This window comes from Phyllostomus discolor, chromosome 13, assembly GCF_004126475.2.
Source record: "Phyllostomus discolor isolate MPI-MPIP mPhyDis1 chromosome 13, mPhyDis1.pri.v3, whole genome shotgun sequence".
Taxonomy (NCBI): domain Eukaryota; kingdom Metazoa; phylum Chordata; class Mammalia; order Chiroptera; family Phyllostomidae; genus Phyllostomus; species Phyllostomus discolor.
This window is the reverse complement of record NC_040915.2, coordinates 9,012,967-9,036,348: the sequence shown is the minus strand read 5'-3', so window position 1 is coordinate 9,036,348 and position 23,382 is coordinate 9,012,967. Positions and strand designations below refer to the sequence as shown.

Below are 23,382 nucleotides of genomic sequence, written 5' to 3'. Positions count from 1 at the left end.
CACCCAGGCGGCCTCATGCCCCTGCCGGCTTAGGTACATTCTGTGTGCCCTCCGCTCCCACCCGGGGCTGCCTTTGGAAGCCAGCAGAGTTTCCGACTGCGCCGAGAGAGGCATGTTCCAGAGCCCAGGCCCAGCCTGCACAAGCCGGGCCCAGGAGGGGGCGGAAGTCTGGGACCTGGGACTCAGCAGGGCCCTGCTCAAACTCATTTTCCAGCTGCCTTCATCAGACACCCTCTTTTTAAAAAGCCACAAGCTGGGAAAAGAAAGTATTTTGTCCTATTATACATAAAATACCTAGAAATAAGATTACCTAGAATGAGGTAGGCCTGGAGAAACATTTATACTCACTGAAGGGGAAAGATAAAGGTGATCCTGTCTGCATACCTGTACTGTTTTCTCGGTGTTCGAGAGATGTCCCTTGAAGGTAGACAGTCTGAACATGAGACCCGGAAAGCTGACTGCTGCTGACAGAATGGAGAAACTCATTGTTTTGGTTGGCCTGATCGTCCACTTTTTTTTTTAAGCAGACGCCATGTTTTAGCAACCTTTTCCATGGGGAGCCGGTTTTACAGGCTTTTACGAAGTGAAACGGGGCATTCGTTGTTTTGTTATTTCTTTTAACCTTTGTAATGATCTCATGTGTGTTTCTCTTTTTTTGGGATTTGTCATTCAAATGTTTAATTTCAACATGTCACATTTGATATTCCTCCTCCTCACCCCCATCCACATGTGCGCACACTCCGTGGACTGTGCCCCTTGGGCTGCTATGTTGGAATCGACCAGGTAGGCCAGCCCTGCCATGGGGCGATAGTGAATGTGCCTGTGCGTGGGTCTCGGTCCAACACAGTTGATATACATTTGTTTACCTGTTATAGTTGCAAGTTGTACAGGCTGACATTGCCTCGATCGACAGTGATGCTGTCGTTCACCCGACAAACAATGACTTCTACATCGGTGGTGAAGTAGGTAATGCCTAGCTGGGTGCTGCCGAGTGTGTGTGTGCATGGTCAGTCGGCCGCCGCAGACAGCTTGACCCTTGGACAGCTATGCAGGGCTGCATTCATTTCACACTTCCAGCTGTCCTGACCTTCCCCAGGTCTCCCGTCCCGGGTTGTGAACATGAGAAATACAGCTAGCTGTCGGCCAGGTGCCTCATGCAGCTCACAAATGGGCACGCTTCTGGTTTGGAAACTGGTTCAGCAGCCTCATTTCTCCACTTGCTTCACGAGGTGCAGCTTTGATGGAGCCTGGGTTCACACAGGACCTAGGCCGCAAGGGCGATGCACCCAGCTCGTCTTGAGGGGCATCCCAGTCCACTTCGGTGCCCTCTGTGGACCAGGCACACACAGGGATGGCTGCGTGCCAGCCCCTGCCTCTCTCTCTCTCTCTGCATCAGAGAACACTCCTGAAAGTAGCCTTCAAGGCTGAGGTGCCCCCTGGGGCACTTACCCACACTCAGAACACTTGCCCACACCCAGGGTTCTCAGAGCCTCCGGGAACAAAAATATCCTCATTTCTATGTGGTGTCCTTAGACCGATCTTGAAAAACACTCTCCTAGACCCAGAGAACCCCTTCCTCTCCCCAGCAGCTGGTGCACATCATCGCTGGGCTGCTGGTGCTAAATAGCTGGGGACAGGGTGAGGCCGAGAGCACTCAGGCACTCAGGGTGCGGAGCCATGGCTGCCGCCTTGCTGCCGCAGCAAGTCAGGTAGTGCCCTGCTTTAAAAATGTGCTGGGGCACTTATGTAATGAGACATAGGTAATGAGACATCTTTCAAGAGAAAAGACAGTGTTGGAGCTAGGTATGGGGGGCTTGCATCCTGACCTCACCTTATACTGGCTGTGGGGCCTGGGCAAGTCACTTAGCTCCCTGGTGCCTTGGGTTCCCTATCTTAAAAGTAATCGTAACAATGACAATTATGTTAAATAATAAGCAAAGCACCTTGTTTCGTGCCTGGCTCATGGCTGGTGCTGACCTGTGGTCTCGCTCTCATGTGTGTGTGGATTTTACAGTCCATATGTGGGGCCCGAGAGGAGCATTCCGAGGTAGATTCAGGCACCAGCTTCCAGGGAGAATGGAGATGTTCGTAATAAGGGCAAAGGTGAGGTTATCGTGAAGGATGAGGCTCTCGGGATTTTCATGAGTGTCCAGACCTAGGAGGGGTGGCAGGGGAGCAGTCTGGCCGCCCAGCTCTGCTTCGTGTCACTAGCAAAGCCTGCTGTCCCCCGTCTGCTCCAGCCCTGTGATTGGGCCGATTGGTGTCCTGGGCATTTTGAATTTCGGACACGGGTAGAAAGTCAGGATTCACCAAATCCTTCAGGCCAAAGTGAAACCAGGCTGTAGGTAATTAAAATAAACTGCCCTTTGACAAGATTTTGGGGGAGTTCAAGAGCACCTAAGTCAGGCAGTTTGATAGAGAGATACTTCCTTTCTTAACCAAATGAAAACTTAGTGGGAGAGAGATACTTACTTGGAGGAAGATAAATGGACAGCCATGGTTTCATCTTTCAGCCAGGAGTGACTGAGGCCTGGATTCTCCCTGCGCACCAGGGCTTTTGGTGAAATGGGAATCAGGAAACTTCTGGGGTCCGAGCTTCCCACCTGGGCCTGGGCAGCCTGTGTGTGGCAGGGTTGACCATGCTGCAGGCTGGAGCCGGAGGCTCTGCAGAGGCCCAGGCAGGCAGCCGTGACACCCCCACCCCATAGAGCCCCGTCCTTCCCGAATAATGATGATGCCAATGCTTTTCCCTCTGGCCTGCTTGACCCCAGCCCACTGCTGTGCCCGCAGGAAACATACACTAGCCTTGGTGACATGTAAGGAACCTGGGTCCAAGAGCTTGCTCAAGGTCGCCTCACACACTGACACTGCCACAGCTGGGCAAAAACCTTAGCAGTTCCAGACAACCTGAGTGGCCGAGGAGGAAAGACTGCCAGGACCAGAACCCAGGCCTTCCAAAGCCCACCTCAGTGCTTTTTCTGAGAACCAGCCCAAACGAGTACTGAACCCAGACTCGCTTTATGATGCCAAACCAGCGACCAGCCAGATTCGTGCGTGCTCTCAATTGGTTCCAGCTCCCACTCGGGGGTGTGAGAGGGAAAGCGAGGAAGCCAGGACGCAGTCATTCCACTTCCCCCATTTGGTGCGAATTCCGAGCCCCGAGACTGCTGGAAGAAGGAATGCGAGTGCAGGAATGCGTAGCCCCAGTGATTAACTTGACCCATCAGAAGTTCTTTCTAACAGTGAAATAGACCACAGGCTGAGCCTGACATGTGCCCAAGCCTAAATTTCTGCTCAGGCTGTTTTGAACACTGACACCTGTGCCTGCTTTCTAAGCATGAAATAACGTTCTTGTTCTCACGGGCGTAACACGTGTTTATGCTTGGGGGCAAGGAAGCCGATTGCTTATGATTAACCCTGAAGGGAAGCCTAAAAAGCAAGAGTCTCACATTAAGAGTGTTGACAATACAGTTGAAATGGGCCTGTTTCTTGTTAAAAAGTACACGTGTGTCTACATGAACATGTGCATACGTATGTGTGTGTAGGAGTCACGTCCTGACTGGGTGCGTTGCCTGCAATCCAGGGTTCAGTTTTTAAGTTGGGGAAATGCGTTAAGTGTATTTTAACTTGCAAATTTCACTTCTAATTAAAGCGAGATTTAATTATAAGTAAAAATTTTAAAGTAAACACTCTTCCTAAGATAAAACACCTTTAATTGTACATCAGCCCATTTTCTTAAATGTTTTGTATTTTTGGACGAAGTTGGTAGTATTAATTAACACAGTACTGATTTTATTTTCCCTTCCAAATTTCCCAGCTCTCCCCAAGAGCAGCCAGGATGGAGAGCGAGGACCTGCAATGGTCCTGCTAGAACATGTGTCTCCTTCCCTCGCTCGGGCTGGGTTAGGAGGCACAGCTAAACCAGGTGCAGCTGGGCAGCCGCATTTGGGACCCAGCAGGTTCTTTTTTCTCAGTTACTCGGATATCACAGGTGAAACTGCAAGGGGGCCTCACCTGGTTGTATCCTCAAAGCCTCCACTTGCTGGTGGGTAGGGCTCTGAGCCCTGAGACCCGAACCTGCTTTCTTAAGCCCATTCAGTCACTGTCTCTGATGCTGAACTGTGTCAGAAACACACAGCTGTTGCCACCTCTGCCACTTAAATGCCTACTCCACTCCTTTCCAAGATGGAAAGGAAGGGGGGCAGTCTGGGCTGAGGAGGAGGGAGGCTGGGTCCCACCTCAAGGATCCCAAGTCAATCGCTCAGAAAGCCAGGCCTCCCCCCGGAGAGCTGAGGGCCCCTGTGGGTGACAGCCTGCCGGTCACGTTTGCTCGCACAGCCCAGGCTTCCTGCAGCCGGGGGCTCACAGGTCAGTGCCTGCCATTAGCCCAGGGCTGTCTTACTGGTAACAGTGCCCAGGGATCTGATTTTCCTTCTAGACACTTCCTGGGGTCAGGGCACCCCTCCAAAATAAGCATGCAGAATGAGGCAGGTTTCTCTAAGGAAGTCAGCCCTGGTCGTTACAGGGCTGGTGTGTTCCCATGCACCCTGACTGGCCCATCCCAGAATCTGCCAGGCACACCTTGAGTTTTCTAAGATACACAGTACATCTTAAGAGGAGTATTTTTGTCCTCTTGTGAGGAAAAGTACTTTAAAATGTGCAAAACTGAGGAATCAGAGCTTAAGGAAGAATGAGACCCCATTCTGGCCAAACTTGAAAGGGTGATGTTGTCTGTCATCTTGGTCACTGCTTGCCATCCCACATGAGACATGCAACCCACAGACCTTATCGGTGTTGGGATCTCACTGGAGAGCTTGGCTTTCATAGCAGAAATTAATTGTCAAGCACTCCAATGCACAAGACAAGGTGCTTCCTGCCGCCATTGGGCTAAAAGAACCAACCTGACCCTGACCGGCAGGCCACCCTTCTTTGCAGGCCTTTCTACATCACAAGTTCATCTTTAAGCTCTGTTTCTGATGTTGTTCTCCTTTACCTAAAATGATTCTAAATCATAAGCGTGATTAAGGAAATTCTGTCTGAGGCCATTATTATTATTTTTTGTATTCACATATATCAAAGCTGCAAAATAGGAACTAAGCATGATGCTAATGCTGGTCCAAAGGTGGCCAGCTCTGAGCGCTTTCTCTGGGCCTGCGGCCAGGAGGGGAGCCAGCTTCCTGATGGGAGCATGGTATGCCTTTCTCAAAACCTCCTTATTTGGGGGTTCTCCCAGAGACAGAGAAGAAAATCCAGGGGCGGTATCAGCCTTGGAAGCCAGCACCATCTGGTTTCTCACGCTGAAATACAGCACGCAGCACAGGCGTGCTCGCCAAGAACAGGCGCCTCCCGTCCCTCTTGCATCTCTGGCCCCTCCGGGATTACCTTGAGTCATCCCCAAAGAAGGGTCTGCAGCGCCCGAGTGGTGACTGGTCGATGGTGAATCCCTTCTAAATCTCACTCGTGTGACTCAGCTGAGGCTTAGCTCCTGTTCTGCAGCCATATGGAGAGTGAGCTGGTCAGATCACAGCGTGCGTAGTCGCCTGACGTGCTGAGTGTGTGTGTGTGCCCTGAGACTCTGGGGTGGCACTCTGACCGCGCCCTGTCCTTGTCTAGGAAACACGCTGGAGAAGAAAGGTGGCAAGGAGTTTGTGGAAGCTGTTCTGGAGCTCCGGAAAAAGAATGGGCCTTTGGAAGTAGCTGGAGGTAAGGTCAAGAAGCACAGGGTGTTATCTGGGTGTGGCCCATGCAGAATCAGGAAAACCGTTTTATGAGACAACTTGGAATTCAGAGATGGCAATGCAGACGTGTCTCTGAGCTGGAGTCAGGGCCTGCTGGCCTAACAACTTAAACTTTGTCACAGGCAAATTGTCACCGGAGCTTCAGGGCAGTGGACATAGCCTTTCCAGTTGTTTTCTTTAATACTTAAAATAGCTTCTAAATGTTTGATGTCTGGACCTCAAATTTTAAGGAATTATAGAAGCCGAGTGGCAGATGTTAAGATCTGAGAAAGAGAGAGAATGATGCTGAGCCATCTGCAAAACTGCTGGTGAGAGATACAAATAAGTCATTTGTATTCAGCCATCTGTGCTTTCAATGGGGAAAATATAAACACACATTTCTCACTTGCCAATTACACCTTTCCTGATACAGGGTAATCTGATGTGGGGGTAGGGAGAAAAGGGCTGAGAGCTACACAGGCAGAAGATTTCGGAATTCCAGGGGGACAGAAAGCCGCCGAGGGCCTGGGAGTCCAGGCGGTGGGTGAGGCCGGGCTCTGCCCAAAGCTGGGCGGGGACAGGCCATCCCCTTTCTTTTCGGGGCTCTGGTTTCCCTTCTTACTAGATGGTCCCAGTGCCATTCTGTCTTCAGATCCTGTTTTTAATGAATCTGAATTAAACATGGGCATCAACAGTTACTCTGCCATATCTGCACAAGCCCTTCCCCTCCAAGCCCTTCTGACCTGCCAGCCCGGGCTGGGGCAGGTCACGGGGCTGGTGGGGATGAGAGGGTGTCGTCCCCTTGAGGCTCTGTGCCTTTGACCTCAGCTCTGCCAGTTGTTTTGCCTACGAGGGACATGGCATTTCATGGGGGACATAGTTACCCAGCTCTCCCAGCTAGCGCCACCTGGAACAAGAGAGGACACACACAGCATAAGCTACTTGGCCAAGGGCTCTGGGCCTTCCTGAGGCCGGTTCCGGCACTTTGAGCCAGCCTGGGGCCCTGCGACATGGCACTCCGGCGCGGGCCTATTTGATGGCTCTGGCACTGCCGTGCACTAGATTTAACATGGCTAAGGACACATTTGCTTGTTCTAGTAACAAAAGCACACTTTGGGCTTGGTTTTAAGATTTTTTTAGAAGAGATTTTAAAATATAAAGATAAAGCACAGCCCTGCTCCACTGCCTGAAGATAGTCACTGTTAATGCGCTTCTTTGCAATCTTTTTTCACGCACAGTTTAGCCACGATGTCTCATGGGGACGGACCATGAATTAAGCCTCAGGCTTAGGTTGCTGTCAGTCGGCACTTCAGCCCAGGTTTTGTGAGCCCATAAGTGAGCAGCGTGAACACACACACTCAGACCCGAGACTCAGAGCTGTTTCTACTGCACCCTGAGGCACCGCTCACAAAGCACTGTTTCACAGGGTCTGCTAGTGACACAGCCTTAACACGCCACACCTTGTGGGTAGTGCTGCCTGTCACGAAACGGGCTCGGTCAAACAACAAGTTTGGGTGTCCTCCGTGGCGGCAGTGCAGGGGTCGGTGTACCCCGTGCCAGAGCAGAGCAGTTAGCACCCACCAGCCCTTGGCCCAGACGCACCTCTGCGTTGCATCTCTGGGGACGGGAATCCTGAAATGTGCTCAGGGACACAGGGCCAGGTTGTCCCACTTCCTGCTGGGTAGCAGGCCCACGGCCAGGGTCTCAGAATCAGACAAGGGTCGGAGGTGGAGAGCGGGACAGGCTGCAGAAACATGTAGCTGGGCCAAGGCTCCTCTTCTAGGAAAAGAAAACAGTCCCTTCCTAGAAACGGTCTCATCTGTCCAAACTGAGCAGTTAGGGAGAAGAACAGGGCAGCAGACATGCTAGTTGGGTTGCTTTCCTCGTAAGTTTGTAGCAAACTCTGGGAGGTTTATAGATACATCATAATTATATAGGCACATGAATGCACTTGAGGAAAGGGGGTTAGAGACCCCAAAAGGCAGTTAATTTGAGGCTGCAGGCATTCTGACACATTCAGTGAAGTCAGATGCTGAAGGCCCCTGCCTTCTGGGAGGGCAGGGGAAGAGCTCACCACAGTCCTGGCTGAGAGTCCTGATGGCCACGCAGCCCACACCAGCTTTCCAAGGCTGGGCCCTGGTGTGGCCCTCTCCGGAGGGGGGAGGGAGGCTAACTGATGAGCGGTTTCCGGCTTGAGCTCGCGCTGGAATCCCACCTCGGCCCTCCCTGGGCACAGGCCACAGGGGCTCCGGAAGGTGCTGTCACTGCCCAGTGGGTCTGGGTTTGGCATCTGGTGCTGTGTGCTTGACGGAGGGACGGAACTCACCGATCCTGTCTCGTCCCCTCCAGCTGCTGTCAGTGCAGGACACGGCCTGCCCGCCAAGTTTGTGATCCACTGTAACAGTCCCGTCTGGGGTGCAGACAAGTGTGAGGAACTTCTGGAAAAGACAGTGAAGAACTGCTTGGCCCTGGCAGATGATAAGAAGCTGAAGTCCATTGCGTTCCCATCCATTGGCAGTGGCAGGTAAGGGCACCAGCTTGCGGCCACAGCACTCAGGGGTGTCTTTCCCTGCATGCTGAGCCCGTGACTGTGGGGCTCTGACTGCGGACAAGGTCACCTGAGGCTGCTCTCGGGCACTGGCCTTCATCTAGGAGAACAGAGCAAGAAACAGGAGAGAGCAAAAATTGAGCAGTGGTGAGGGATGGCTGAAGAGCTGGAGTGGGACGGGGGCCTGAGGACAGCACAGAGCTGCCACTGTGACAGCAGCTATGTCACAGAAGGGAACCTCGGAGTGGCCTGGGACTGTCCGGGTGGGTGGGGAGGACAGACGAGCAGTGGGTATAATTAAAGGAGCACCCCTCCCAGAACCAGCCTACAGCTGTGTTCCGGTTGTGTCCTCAAACCACGGCGCTCTTTGGGCAAAGCCCTGTGCCTTCCGCCTTTGTATTCCCGGGCGTCCTTCACCTCCCAGACCTGCTTGCTCTGCCTCTGTCTCATTGCCCTGCTGACGAGGCCACGGGGCCTGTTGGTGCTGAGTGGACAGTTACATGAATGAGACAGGGCCAGGCCTACCCTGCCTCCTGGCCCTGTATTAACCCCAGTGGGCTCAGCTGCCCCGCAGACAGACGCACGAGCCAGAGAGCCCGCACTAGAAGGCTGTCATCTTTGAACAGTTGATGGGGTGGGCAAGGTGACCACCACCCCAACCACACCACCTCCCAGGCTGCACACCCCAGATGCCAGCAAACAGTCACCAGGTCCCTGCCTAGCAGAGCAGTACTGCGCTGTGGTGGTGGTCAGCCTGGACTTGGGTCTGGGCTCGGCCACCAACCAGCTCGGTGATGGTTAACCCCTGCTGTGTAAAACAGGCACAGCGATCCCTCCAGCGGCATCCTGGGCCTGCTCTGGAGGTGAGGGAGGGGACCTGCTGGGGTCCTGCTGCCCACCCTATCTCAGGGTCCCCCCTACAGAGGAGCTGAGTTGCTGGCCTCTGGACTGGGTCCTGAGCAAAGGGTAACTGGCCTTCAGAGCTGCAGCTGTGGGCATCTTGGGCCCAAGAGGGGTCGCAGCCCAGGACTGTGTATCTACAGGTGGCTGCACCTGGGCTTCCCATCATGAGCCTGCTGGGTTTCTGCCACCAGCCCCTCCCAGTACCTGAGGAAGTCAGGGCTTTGCAGAGGCAGCCTGGGTTACCTAAGGAGGTGCCAGCATTGGTCCCAGAGTTAATTCAAGACTTTTTTTAGATACCAAATGCTTTTTTTGTATCACAGCATAAATAGCCAGCTTCTCTAACCTTCCCATCCTCCACAGAAGGCCTGTTCTTTGACACTGCACTGCTGTGTAACCTTTGGTAAATGAATTGCCCTCTCTGTCCCAGGCCTGCCTTATCAGCGAGGCTTTGGGGACTGCCCTTCCTCATGGGCGGTTCTGAGGTTCAGTTAATTAGTGCTTCAGAGGCACTTTGATCTGCCCTGATGAAAGGTGCTCCCAAAAAGAGAAGCAATAGGAGCTGTTATTGGAGGTAATAATTTCACGCTCCTTCACATGGCTATTGGGAAATTTCTAATTGCAGCATAAAAGTAATTCTCATAAAAGAGCATCTGTTATTACAAACTTATTTACATTTTTCATGGAGTAGAAAGTTTTAAGAAATAATCAATTGAAAGCTTTTAAGAGGGCGGAATTCCTAAGGTGAGCACATGTGCACGGCCGCCCGGCCCCACATCTGCCGGGCAGACCTTGCCCCGCAGCGCCGCGGCAGCAGCTGCCCTTTCATGAGCGGGGCCGGGATCACAGCAGAGCCGGCCCGTAAATCACAGCGGGCTTTAGGAGGGGAAATAAAACGGCTTGTTTGTGGCATCCAGTGTCTCTGGCATAAGAGTCGTGCTGGAATTAAAACAGGATAAACGCAAACGTGTTGGTACAGTGGCCTCACTTTCTCCCAGCCCAGCTCAGCGTCCTGGGCATCTGAAGGGTGGCCACGACCACAGACCCCTTCCTCCAGCCCATCGGCCCCCAGGCCAGCCTCAAAGCCCACTGGACATAAATGAGAGCTGGGCATGTAGCCTTGGGAAGCCACCTCCGGCATCTGGACATCCTGCCCTTGGGCATTCTGGTCACAGTATTTATGGACACCCTACTCCCTCAGCTGTTTGACATTAGGGAGCGACCCCTCTCCAGAGGGGCGGTCCTGGGGAGTAGCTTCATCTGGGGCTTTGATTAAATTCTCCTTAGGTTTATGAGCTTAAAAGGAAAGACAGTTTGTCTTTTTCAAGCTACCATTTATGGTATTTACTGAGCCCCAGGCACTGTGCTAAACCCTTAGCTGCATCCTCTCACAACAACCCTTCGAGGGACGTACTGTTAATTCCACTCAAAGGTGCAGAACCAGAAACTCAGAGGGGTTACGTCACTTACCTGTGGTCACACCGCTTGCATCGGTAGGACCAGAATCTGGTTAGAGGCCCCTGGTTTCAGCACTCATAACATTAGGCGCAAGGAACCCTCGCCTCCTGTCCCCGGTGGTCACAGACCCACCTCCTTGCATCCTGCTGATGGCTCACCCCACTGTCTGCACACTCTCTGTGCATGGGCTTCAGGGAACCTTGGAACCCCACTTGGAATGGCCATCAGCCTCCCTATCCTCAGGCATGAGCCCGAGAAGAGACACGTAAAGCACAGAAACCAACTGAATTAGGGAGAATCACTTACTAACCCCAAACACACTAGTCCTGAGTGAGAGAAGGTAAGAGGCCTCTTTTGGGGTTGTGCTGCCTGGGCCCCCTTCTGGCCTTGTGGGACGGAGAGCCCATCATCACCCCTTTCTGGTTTTGACTTCTCCCGCTGGTAGTCCCCTGCTCTCAGCTGAGCACCCTGATGGCCTGCTCTTTACCTCCGGCCAGGCTCAAAGACAGAACGTGGGAAAATGGAGGGCCCAGGATCTCAGTGAGAGGGGGGACCGAATCCCAGCAGAAGAGTGTCCACACAGGGTGACGTTTTTCCCATGTCACCCCCAAGACACTGACCCCCTCCCCCTCCCGCCCAATCTCCCAAACAGCGGAGACGGCTGGACTGGCCCAGCAAGCAAACCAGGCCCCACCTAAAATGCACGTTTACACCTGTGCAGTCTTCACGGGCACGCTGCCCACCTGTCTCCTCCAGAAAATCCACCTGACTCGCCCCAGCCCCAGGGCACAGCCTCTCCCCACTGGCCTCTGCTGGGCCTGCTCAACACAGGTCGGGGCCTGAGTTCCTCTGTGCTGCCCAGCCCGGCTGTGGGGGGCAGGCTCACTGGGGTGGGGATGCCTGGCGCTGCTCCGCACAAAGCGCGGGCTCAGCAGAGGTGGAAGAACTGGAACCTCTGGGAAGTTTGGGCCCTACGGACCCAAATTTCTGCCATCTGGATGGGATGGTGGGACAGGCAACCACTGTGTACAGTCCCCAGCCACCACTGAGCAGGCCGGCCCAAGAAGGCACTGGAAGGAGATAGCCGTGGGGTCCCCTTGCACTAGTCCAGGGACACTGAGGACCAAGACCTTTAGGAAAGGCTGTCCCGGGCATAACCCGAATGACTTCAGGGGAAGCCAGGCACCTGTCCTCCTCAGTCCATGCAAGGCAAGGCTGAGAAGAAAAAGGTTCAAGTCCAAGATAAGCCCTGTGCAGGGCGTGTGCACTTGGCTGCAGAGGAACTTAAGACACGAGCCCTAACCATCGCAGCTGCGTGAGGCTGAGGGGAAGGGGGCGGACACCCCTCTCAGGGGCAGCAGTGTCGGCGTCACTGCCACCGTGGCCCCCACCACATGCACCCTGGAGGTACCCATTTTCCAGTAGAGGAGGGGACGCTGAGAGGCCAACACCCTGTGCAGGTCGGATTCAGGTCTGCATCTGACCCGGGGGTGTAAGCCCTCGCTCCTGTTGCTCAGTTGTATTTGAGAGGAGGTGGCAGCTGGCCTCACGGTGCAGCATGGGACAGAGTGACTGTCACAGAGGCAGTAGGCCGAGATGGGGGCAGAAGGCACAGCCAAGCAGCCCCCCCGCGCCCCCCCCCTCCCCCCGCAGAAGATGGGCAGCACCTACCCAGGAAACCCACACCCCTACCCCCACATGCTACCAGTCCAGGCTGGCCTCCCTCTGAGAGGACTGGGCCACGCAGATCCCGATAGCAGCACCCTAGGGCCCTGGTGGCACATTGTTAGCACAGGGTAACTGCAGTGACAGCAGGCGTCAGCCAGTCACAGCTGTCACGGGCTCAGAGGGAGGCATATTCCCACTGCATGAGCCTTTAGAAAGACCAAGACCACCCACCTTGCAGAAACACGAGTGACTGAGGGCACGGTGCTTCATCTTGTCCGACCCTGCTGCACCAGGCGGAGAAACGAGGTGCAGAGACGGGACCCGAACTCGAGTCCTGTGCGGCTCCAGCAGCTGCGTGTGCCACGCTGCCCCATCCTGAGGGCGCAGGGCTGTGTGTACAGCGCCCCTGTGAGGACATCTGTTGTGCAGTCCGTTCTGGTACAAACACTCCAGCAGTGGCTACTGGGAAACAGACTGGGGCCCCGCCCGAAAACAGTAGGAAAGCCGCCACCCTCGTGCCTTCCGGGTGCCCGGGCAGTCCTGTGCGCCCACTCCTGAGGCGGGGTTTCTCATATCGGCTGTGGCTGTCCAAGTCACGTTTACCCCACAGTCAGCCCCTGCCTGTCTCCCCACCTGCAGGCTCTTCACCTCTGGGCCCGGCCTGCGAGCTCAGAGCGTGAAGTCCGTGCTGGCTCCATGGAGCGGGGCAGCTCCACGCCCTCCAGTCAGAACTCCTGCGTGGGGGCCCGCAGCCTGCATTTCCACAGGCCCCTCTCGATCCCGAGGCAGGCTCCGCTGTGTGGGAAACTGTTGATGTATGGACAGGGAAGGACACCCCATTGCTGAGAATCGCGTGGCCCTTGTCAAGGGTCCCAGGCAAAGGACGGAACCTGTGGGAGAAAGGCTGTGTTGGGAAGTGCCCTGGGGCGGGAGTGACTGGCGTGGGCTTGGCGCCCAGGGAGGCCCCATCAGCAAGGGCAGAAGGGGCTAGGGCCATGCCCCCTGTTGGCAACCCCGGTGGGGACAGGCTGTGACCACCAGGCCCACAATGTACTGCTCCTCCAGGAAGTCCTAGAGGCCCTCACCTCAGCCCAGCTCACCTGCGCAGGTGTCAGGCAGGGATGGATGGCCAGGGTGGCGTCCTCACTAGGGCAGCTTGGTGCTGGCGGAGCATAACCTTGGCTTCCATGTGGGGAGCCTCTCCTTACAGCTCCACTCAGCACCCCCTCGCCCCCTTGCCCCAGCCAGGTCACGTCCACAGATGGCTCTGCCTGGTCCGGAAGTCCTCAGACTTCCCATGGCCCCTGCAGGCTGCTTCCAGTGCCCGGCTAGCTCCCTGGGCCATGGCAGCCTCTAGCTGCCCTGACCAGCCCTCCAGGCAGCAGCTGCACTCACAGCAGGAAAACAAACATTTGCTCTTTGTCAAGACACTGAAAATGGGCCCCCATTCCAGCGATGCAGTGACCCTGTGCCTGCACCCCACTCTCCAAGCAGGCTGGGCCCCCCTCTCAGGAGGGGGCCAGGGGTAGGAAGGGCAGCCCCTCACCCCCATGCTCCCCGAGACACTCACTTGCACACCTACCCCCCAACACACTCATCAGTGAGACAGCCCCTAAAGCAAAAGGCCAAGTTGACTCCCCCCAGCACACCTAGACCTGTGTTGGCTTGGGTGGCCTGTCCTCCATCTCCGCTCCCGGGACGGCAGTTGGAGCACCGTGCCAGCTGTGGCTCAGGCGGCTTCTTCCCACACTGAGCTCGCTGATCCCGGAGCAGGGGAGGGTGCGGGAACGACCCGCCACTTGGGTACCCCGCCTCACTCCCAGCAAAGCCCTTGGCCCTGCACTGTCTCCACCACCCTCCATCCTGGCTCTCTGTTGGTCACCCCAACTCAGGTGGTGGACGGAGTCCCCAGGGCCTCCCCAGGAGGAAGCCGTGCCTGACATACCATCAGGCTGTAATAGCCCAGCCTCTCCCCGCAGCCTGACCCCACCTCCCTCCCCTGCAGTCTGTGCGTGCTGGTGGCCGTGCAGGTGTGCCTGGTGGCTGAGGAGGAGCCACCTGTGTGTGAAGGTGCGAGGACTCTGGGTTGCACCCCACAGTCACCCACGGGCTCCCCTGTACAGGCTGGGAGCATGTCCTGGGTGACACCCCTGTCTTCTAAGAACCAGCTCCACTTCTAAAGCCTCCAGGAGTTCCTGAGGGGGCATTGTCAGGCTGGGTGAAGCCCTGCTGGATCAAAAGCAAGTCAGGGGAACAGCTCTCTCCAGTGCGGGTGCGCCCGCAGCACCGTGAGTGTGGGCGAGGAGGAGCGCTCGGCTCTCCCAGGGGAGCAGCTGAGGCGTCAGAGCTTCCGCCCTCAGCCAGTGAAGCCAGGAGTGTTCTGGGAAACCGCTCACCTGGCGTCAGGTCTCCTCTGACCGAGGGTCCCGCTGAGACTAGCAAGTTGGCCTGGCACTTGGGGCACCAACAGACCCGCAGGCCCAGAGCAGATGGGAGACTGTTGATCTGCGGGTGGACAAAGAACTCGGGAAAACTGGCCCCAGACTCTCACCCTCGATAGCTTTAAGTATAAGTTGGGGTCAGGGACTTGAATCCAGGACCAGTGGCTCCAAAGTCCATGTTATCTCCACCAGACTAGGCAAGCTGGTACCCAGCTGCCACTGTCCCCCTGGGTCACCTGGGTCCTGCATCTGCAGCCTTGACCAGGAACAGCCTCGGGCTCCCATGAAACAAGGAGCACTACTTTCAGATCCTTGCTTAAGTTCTGAGACCCTGCCCCCAAATTGCTATGTGACCGACTTCAAATGGAGATGTGTGTGAATTCACACCGGCCTGGCTTGGACACGCATGCTGTCTGTCCCTTGAGACGAAGACCACTTGGCCCGGAGTTGTTCCCCTGTGCCCACAGCCCTCTGACGCCCTGGCCTTTGGGCTGGAACAAGCTGCTGTGTTCTGGGAGCCAGTTCCTGGCCAGCAGCCTCTCACCCATGCAGCCAAGGGCTGGTGGGAAGGGCGTGGCCCGTCACTTGTGTGCACGAGCTGAGAGCTTCCTGAAGAAGCTGCAGCCTCCCACCACCCCTGGCGCTGAGACCCGCAGGGAGCCTTGGGGGACTAAACGCACGCCACAGAAGACGTTCTCCTGCGGGTCGTGGTTCCCAGCCCACTCGTCCTTCTCTTGTCTAGTGGGCTCTGAGCTTTCTCATGCCTGCGTCCAAGCAGCCACCCGGCCCAGCATGGGACAAACTGTGGCACTTGTGGCCTTGAGAGCCCCCTGGAGGGGGAGGGTGTAGGGGTGGGGATGGTCCCACAGCTGCTGCGACCTCCCTGGGTGAGCCCTCGTCCTCTGTCTTGCAGGAACGGTTTTCCGAAGCAGACGGCAGCTCAGCTGATCCTGAAGGCCATTTCCAGTTACTTCGTGTCCACGATGTCCTCTTCCATCAAAACAGTGTACTTCGTGCTCTTTGACAGCGAGAGTATAGGCATCTACGTGCAGGAAATGGCCAAGCTGGACGCCAACTAGGCTGGGGAATGACAGGGCCAGCCCACCCCGTGCTCCCGGCCTCCAATGTGAAAGAAAGAAAAGAAAAACCCCCTTCCCTTCACTCCAACTGGGAGGCGGGAACCCTTTCATTTTCGGTTTGCTCATCTAGGGAAAATAAGGTTTTGATTTCCAGTTTAATTGTTTTCGACTTTCTAAAATGTTTTTACGTTAGCACTGATAGTTGGCATTACTGTTGTTAAGCACTGTGTTCCAGACTGTGTCTGACTTTAGTGTAACCTAGGAGATTTTATAGTTTTATTTTAATGAAATCCTGCTTGACGCAGAGCAGCGGGAGAGCAGCGTCTACTACGGGAGGCAGAACCCAGGAAGCCCGAGTCGTAACCGTGTGTCGTGGTGCTTTATCGTACACCCCGTGGCGTTCTTTTTACTACGATGCTCCTTTTTTTTTTGTCCTTCAAGAAGAAGAATCATGAATATGCCGCAGACTTAATTTTTGTTTACTTTTTGTCTTAACGATGGATTTGAAAATGAAAGATTTAAAAGACAAAACAAGAGTCTGTTGTCCTTAATTATATTTGCAATTTGGAATTTGTGTGAATTGATTTAGTAAAATGTTAAACTGTTGTTTGGTGCGTTTCAAGTTATTGTGCCTTTGAGGCCTAAGTACGTTTCTCTCTCCGCAGGACGAGGGTGGGTGGGGGGTGCCCCGGGTGAGACAGCCCACCCCCTGGAGGGTTGCAGTGGGGTGGGGAAGAGGGGATGGCATCTGCAGGTCCTAATGGCTGGTAGAGGGAGTTGATGTGAAGTCTGTCCTCCCATCCTTGCACACTGGGGCAAAGGTGTTACCCTCATTTCAGGGGTGAGGAAGCAAATGTACTGAAAGCAGGCGGCAAGTGGCAGGCTGGTACCAGAGCCTGACTCTGTCCTGCCCCCCACCCCCGCCTGCCGGTCTCTGGCTCATGGCTGGGCCTATGGCCCCGATGGAGCTGCAGAAGCCTCGAGACCTCCCCCAGGGCCGTGTGGGGCCTGTTGTTCCTGCAGGCTGGGGAGCCCTAGTACCAGGAGCTTTCCAAGGGCAAGGGGCCACCACCACGGTCCCAAGGCGTGCCTCCAGCTTTTCCGTGCCTTCCCCTGCTGTGAGAGTTCAGGCCTGTGGGTTATTTAGAAGGATCCCAGCTGGGCCGGAGGAGCTAAACTCTTATTGCCTAAACTCAGCAACGCACAGACACTATTTGCTTCAAAATTTTTTGCCTTCATTTAAATTTGCCTGAGAAGCACAGGAAACTGCTTCTGTCTGTTTAGAAAAGAACATACCTGCTTCTGAAGCGGACTTGGCCCAGGAGGCGGCTGGCACCACAGTGTGGGGGAATGCCACGGGCACCTAAGGAGACCAAAGGGAAGCCCCGCGCCTTCACACCGCCAGCTCTCCAACAAAACGCGCTACTTCCCACTCAGACTGAGGATCTGTCCACGCCTCTCCTAAGTGTGAGGTGTTATTAAGACTTTAGTTTTTCCCCCGGGATCTTGACGGGGTCTAGGTTACATGCGCTTACTTCCTGACTAGGAATCTGGTATTTTGCTGCGTGCCAGGCACTGTGTTGAGTCCTTTGTGGGAATCGTTTCATTTTGTCCTTGTGACCCCCCCGGACAGGTCCTGTTACTAGAGCCACTTCACAGCTGAGGACACCGAGGCTGGGAGAAGTGTGTCAGCAGTGCCACCTCGAATCACAGGTCACCGGCTACAAATTCAGAGATGCTGACCACTGGGATACAGACCTCCTGGGGTACACAAACCAGCAACCAGAGAGAGTGCACTTGGCCTTGGTGGTATTTCTAACTCGGAGGCAGACACACAGAAGACACTGGGGTTTCCTGGCTTCTGGGTGAGGGAGGGGCAGGCATTTTCCTTAGCTCTGGAGAAGGAAGCCTGGAGAAGCAAATCCTGTGTCTAGCATGGGTCTCCACTAGATGGCGCTGAGAGGATTGGGAAGTAAAAAAAAAAAGGATGGCTGGTTTCTGCTCTTCCTTGTGCTTGCACAAAAGAATAAATTGCATTGGTCAGGATTTGCGTGAATTATTTGCCATAATCACCTAAATATTTCTAAACTTTCAATAATCCAAAGTGCATCGTGCCCCTGAGCTGTGGGCTCCTTGAAGAAATTCTTTTCAATGAAACGGAGGAAAGAGAGCCAACCAGCTGCCTGGGATTCCCATCATCTCCAAACCACCCAGTTCGTTTTAAAACTGGGCTCAAAAATTGTTCTCTCATGTCAGCCTCATGTTTACGGAAAAGAAGAAAACAGCTCATTACTTTAAAAACTGATGTAGCTGCAAAGAACTGCTTGAAATGCACACATGCCTCTCTCTATTCAAAAGACAAGTTTGCAGTTGTTAGAATTTACCAAAAATGAAAGGATTCTTGGGGGGGGAAGGGCGGGGGGAAGTCTGTGGTCTGCCCCACCCTCCCCTTGGCTGTGAGCTGTTGGCAGCAGCAGTTTGCAGTGAGTGCGGCTCGCAGTGCGTGCTCCGCAGCAGGGGCGCTCAGCCCGCTGTCGCACTGCCAGTGCGCCTGAGTCCCCAGCCCCGACGTTGGGTCACACACCCCTGTGGTCTCACCACAGCCCAGGGCAGACACCATCCGCCTGTCCCCATCCCCACCACGCACTTGTTTCTAAAAATCAGCCCTTGCCCTCAGCAGCTGGGCTCTGTCCGGAGTAACCCATACGATCTCTGCCCTGCTTTTCCAGGAGCCCCTGTGAATGACATGGCACTGTGGCTCTAGCTACGGCTAAGCCAACCGTAATCACCAGTGAGTGTGTGTGTGTGTGTGTGTGTGTGCGCGCGCGCGCACGCACACACGTGCATACACCCCACCCCCCCACCCCGTCCTCCACACCTGTTTCCTCTGCTTCTCACAGCAGCTCTAGGAGGTTGTTTACACGATCCCTATTTTATAGATAGCGAACTACAAACAGAGACATGAGGCATCTTCTTCAAGGTCACACAGCTCTCAGTGGAGCTGGGATCTGAACCCAGCTGTCTGACCACGAATAGCTCTTCCACTCCACTCCCCCGCCCTGGGGGCTGGCTTCTCCTTTGGTATGCGCCCAGCACTTTGCCCCAGTGAGGCAGGGCCTCTTGTCTATTCACAGATGGCTGTCCTGTGTGGTCAGCCCTGGAAGCATAAACAGAACCTGCTGGGTGAGGGGTGAACAGAAGGCGTATTTAAAGCAATCCAGTGGCCAACAAGGACTTACTGGGTCGTGGTTATGAATACAGCTTCAGATCAGGGGCTCTTAGCAAGGCAGGTGAGATACAGCCTCTGGCCAGCAGAGTGGGGACCCAGAGACGTGCCTGTTGAATGGGCACCCCGGCTCAGAGTGCTTGGGGGGGGTTCCTTGGGGCAGGTAACCTAGAGCTGGACTTTGCAGGAAAGGCTGGAACGTTCTAGGTTGAGGAAGCAAGATGATAGGAGGTCAGTGGCAAGGTGCCCCCAGGCATCTCAGCCCCAGTGTGTGTGAGGTGGGGGCAGATTCCCGTCTGAGAAGCCAGAGGGTACAGCCACTGGCCACCAGGCCAGCCCCACTGCCCCACCATCTGCCCCCCAGCCCTTTCCCCGGCTTGTGTGTGGAGCTGTTCATCCTGGGTTGTTTTATTGGGCAGAATTCCTTCCTCTTGTTCAGAGTCAGGTGGCTCTTTGGTCACAACTATAGTTAGTCCCGACAGAAAAGAAGGCAAAAAAAAGGGGGGGAGGGAGGGCACTCCTCTCCTTCCCTGGTTTGTCACTCACGCTGCTATCAGTCACCCTGAGGGGGTCCTGCTCTTCCTACCGTCAGAGGCAGCAGTGGCTGGGGTGAGGGGTGGCTGGGGGGTGTGGCCTGGTCGATTTATTCATTAGCAACTTCAGTGTCTAATTTTCACTGCCAGGCGCCATGGGGCCAGTGTTATCTCGGGAGCTGGCCTTGGTGCAGTCTCAGAGTGAGTGGCCTGCAGGCACCCGCCCTGGGAGGCAGGTCCTGGGCACACCCCGGGCTGAGAAAAAAGGGAAACGCTCAATGGCCAGGGGTGAGGCCCCCTTTTCTTCTATTTTCTTCTATTTACCCCCTGGCCTGTTGTGTTTGCTTTAGGGGGCTCCCATATCAAAATAATATCACGTGACCCTCCTGATGGGCAAGGCAATAAAACTGCTCATTAGTCCCAGCCCCCAGCACCACCCCTCTATGCTCCACAGCAACGGTGTGTAAATACAGTGGCCTTTCTCTGACCCCTAAAAACCAACCAGCGAGGGCTGTTTTGTCAATGCTGAGGAGGAGTCTCAGAAACATTCTCTCCACAGAAGGCACTTTCCTCCTCACTCCTCCCACCAGAGTGACTCCCACACCAACACCCAGTTGTGCACATGCACCCACGCACACACACATACACGCACACCCCACACCCATGCACATCGTGCTCACATACACACCCATGAATACACACATGCCTTCCCATGCCTGTGCAAACCCATGCTCACACACACCCATGCACACACCCTCCCACACCCGTGAAAACCCATGCTCACACACCCCCATGCATATACACACCCTCTCACACCCATGAAAACCCATGCTCACACACACACCCTCCTATACCCATGCGCATTCATGCTCATGTGCACACACATGCATTCACTCACGTGCCCCTGAAGAGACTCCAGAGCCCTCCATATGCAGAGTGCAGAACAGAGGGACATGCAGAGAAACACCTTCCAACCTGAGCGGCGGCATCCTAAACTCTCCCACGAAACGGCGTTTCTCCTGGGAGATGCCCCACTTCGCCTGTTTGGCCCTGTGAATGTGAATCTGCCAACAGTCCCCTTGAGAATGCTCAGAGGGGGCACCCAGACCACCTTCCAGAGCCTGCCAGGGGCCCCACTCCCTCAGCAGGGGACGGGAGCCCCACCAATGTGGCCAAGTGCACACGCCACAGGTAATGTGCTCACTGGGGAAGAGGCCTCGGACTGCCCTGCAGACGGTCCCCATGTCCCCAGTCAAAGGTCACCCACCGCCTTGGCTTTGATGATGACCACACTTTACAGAGGGCAGAAACCTGGGTCCCAGAGTGATACCTTCCAACCCTTCTGTGTCCAAAGCCCGGAAACCAGAGCCACACCCATGGCTCAGAATAACACGGTCCTGGATGCAGGTAAGCAAGCTGTATGTGCCTTGCTGGCAGAAGTGCCTGCTGGTCCCGAGACTTTGAGCAGGTGACCTCAATCCCAGCAACATGGGATGTCACACAACACCCCCCCCTTCCCACATACAACCTTCCCATCCAGGAGCCCAGCCTCCTGGGTGAGAACCTGGCTTCCTCTGAGCCAGGCCTATGGCACCTCCCTGCTGACCCTCACAGCCTAACCCCCTTGGTATGTCCACTTGAGCACTCCCTGGCCAGGCTGGCCGCGAGACCTATTTCTGTACCTAAAAGCAACGAGGCTTCCTGAGCTGAAGAGAATAAATTACAGCGGAGTTCGCATAGGCACAGCTGCGGCAGATGGGCAAATTGATTTGCTTCCCGTCTGGGAGATTAAATTCACCGCCCCAAAATGGCAGCGGGGTAATGAGCTGTCAGTCAGCCGGCGCAGAGCCCGGGCCGGGCGCGTAATTGCACCCCGGCAGCTCCTCATTAGGTCCCACGCAGGACCTGGCCACAGAGTCCCACCTTGAGGCGGCCTCTGAACCGCAGCAGAGAGCGCGCTTGGCCCCGCAGCACATCCCCCGAAGGGAAGCGCCGCCCGGGGCCCAGGGCTGGGCCTGCATTCAGAACTTCCTCTTTTTTTTTTTTTTAAAGATTTTATTTATTTATTTTTAGGGAGGGAAGGCAGGGGGGAGAGAGGGAGAGAGAGAGAGACAGAGACAGAGACAGAGGGAGAAACATCAATGTGCGGTTGCTGGGGGTTATGGCCTGCAACCCAGGAATGTACCCTGGCTGGGAATCGAACCTGGGACACTCAGAACTTCCTCTTAACCAGAGCACTTACGATGTATTTGTCACCTGCTGCTGACAGCCCTTCCAGGATTCAATCACGGGCAAATCCAAACAGCTGAAAGGACGTCGATGTCTCCCTTTAAGATGACACCCAAGGGACCTTCCTTCCCAAGGAGCCCTTGTCTGAACCCTCTTGTGCCTCCTCATGGATCCCTAGTCTCCCCAGGGCTTCCCAGGGGCGACACCCCCAAACCATCACCTCACCCCACTCAGCCCTTTACAGTGTGTAACACACACACACACACACACACACACACACCGGCTCAACACTCACAACGCCCTGGGATGATGGTGTTGTGTCTCCATTTATAAAATGGGGAAGAAACGGGGCCGTGGAAGTTCAGAAGCTGCCTTCTAAGGTCTTCAGGGGCCTGGGGCTCAAGGTCATCCTCTCCAGCCTCTTACCTGCCCTCAGTCTGGCTTCTGCCCCACCCCTGCCATCCTGTCTCTGGGGCTGCCTTCCTCTCTGCCCGTCTTTCTCCCCACCCTGTCTCTGTGTGGGGCCACCCTTGTCTTGCTTTCAGGCCTTCCCATACACCAGCTCCCCAGCCTGGAACACGATGCTGCCACCACTTACTTGCAACGCTGCCCAGCCCCTCAGGTCTCCACTCTTAGACCTCTCTTCTACTTCCTCCAGGAAGCCTTCCCTGACCACCCTGCTGTCCAGGCTACAGGTCTGCTCTCGGTGCACTCTGCACATCCACCAGCCATAGCACTGTGCCCCCGGACAAGTGTTGTGTGCTGACACACTGTTGCCTTGTCAGGCAGTGTGTGTCATTCATTCGCACATGTTCCCTGAGCCTTCTAGGCCAGACCCTGTCCTAGGCTCTGGGCAGACAGCAGTGAGCAAGCAAAGGAGAGCCTGCCTGACACCAGGCCAGGGACCATGCCTCTTGCCCTTGGTGGCACCTTCGGAGCCTCACCCAGGGGCCCAGGGCTGGCGAGGAGCTCTCTCTCAGTGGCTGCGTGAGTCACCGGCCAAGCCAAGCCTGCCAGGACCTCGGAGCCCAGTCACCAGGCAGAGTGCCTGGTTCAGGGAGAGCAGCAGGAAGGTTAAGGAGAATGCAGTCACTCCCTACAGTTCTGCCCTGCGGAAGTCAGCCAGGGGTAATATCCCACCCGCTCCCTCGCTTCATGTGGGCACACGGTGGCTTCAGAGTGAAGCCTGACATTGGCACCAGGCCCCTGCTCGGCTCCCTCTTGCCACACTGCTGACCACAGCCTGGGCCTCACAGCATATGGTGCGTCTGCTTTCTCTGGCTCTCGATGTGAAGAGGGTGTGGACATGGACCTTTCTGGTGAGAGGCTGAATCCATGGGAACAGTAAACCAGGAAAACAGTGGGAAATGTTTGCAGGAGAGACTGTGGGTCAGAGCAGTGGGCAAGTTCTGGCCTCTGTGCCAGTGAGCGTGGCTCATGAACTTCACAGGCAAAGGCACTGCCCACGGGGCCGGTGTCCTTCGGGGGTGACTAGCAGCACGTCCTGGTGACGCCACACACAAGCCTGAGTCAGGACACTTCTCACAGCCCCCACCCGGGTCAGGAGCACTGGCTTCTGCTGC

The 23,382-nt window shown here is 55.4% G+C and overlaps 1 protein-coding gene and 1 long non-coding RNA gene across 8 annotated transcripts in view; one reads left to right on the top strand and one right to left on the bottom strand.

Annotated features, from left to right (window-relative positions):
- Positions 1 to 16,417, top strand: part of LOC114509102 (core histone macro-H2A.1) — a 75,195-nt gene extending 58,778 nt beyond the window's left edge. For 3 of the 7 annotated variants that reach the window (XM_036013863.1, XM_028527175.2, XM_028527174.2), the window contains exons 7-9: positions 5,614 to 5,703; positions 8,067 to 8,241; positions 15,646 to 16,417. In XM_036013863.1, coding sequence (XP_035869756.1) covers positions 5,614 to 5,703; positions 8,067 to 8,241; positions 15,646 to 15,811 — 431 coding nt within the window. In that variant the 3' untranslated portion in view covers positions 15,812 to 16,417. Of the gene's footprint in view, positions 1 to 875; positions 967 to 5,613; positions 5,704 to 8,066; positions 8,242 to 15,645 lie in introns of those variants that run through there. The other 4 variants (XM_028527177.2, XM_028527176.2, XM_028527178.2 and 1 more) reach the window with 3 other exon arrangements.
- LOC118497868 overlaps positions 12,913 to 23,382 on the bottom strand; it is a 171,089-nt gene continuing 160,619 nt past the window's right edge. The window contains exons 4-5 of the long non-coding RNA XR_004900379.1: positions 14,688 to 14,796; positions 12,913 to 13,181 (exon numbers count right to left, since the gene is read on the bottom strand). This is a non-coding gene — a long non-coding RNA (uncharacterized LOC118497868). The remainder of the gene's footprint in view (positions 13,182 to 14,687; positions 14,797 to 23,382) is intronic.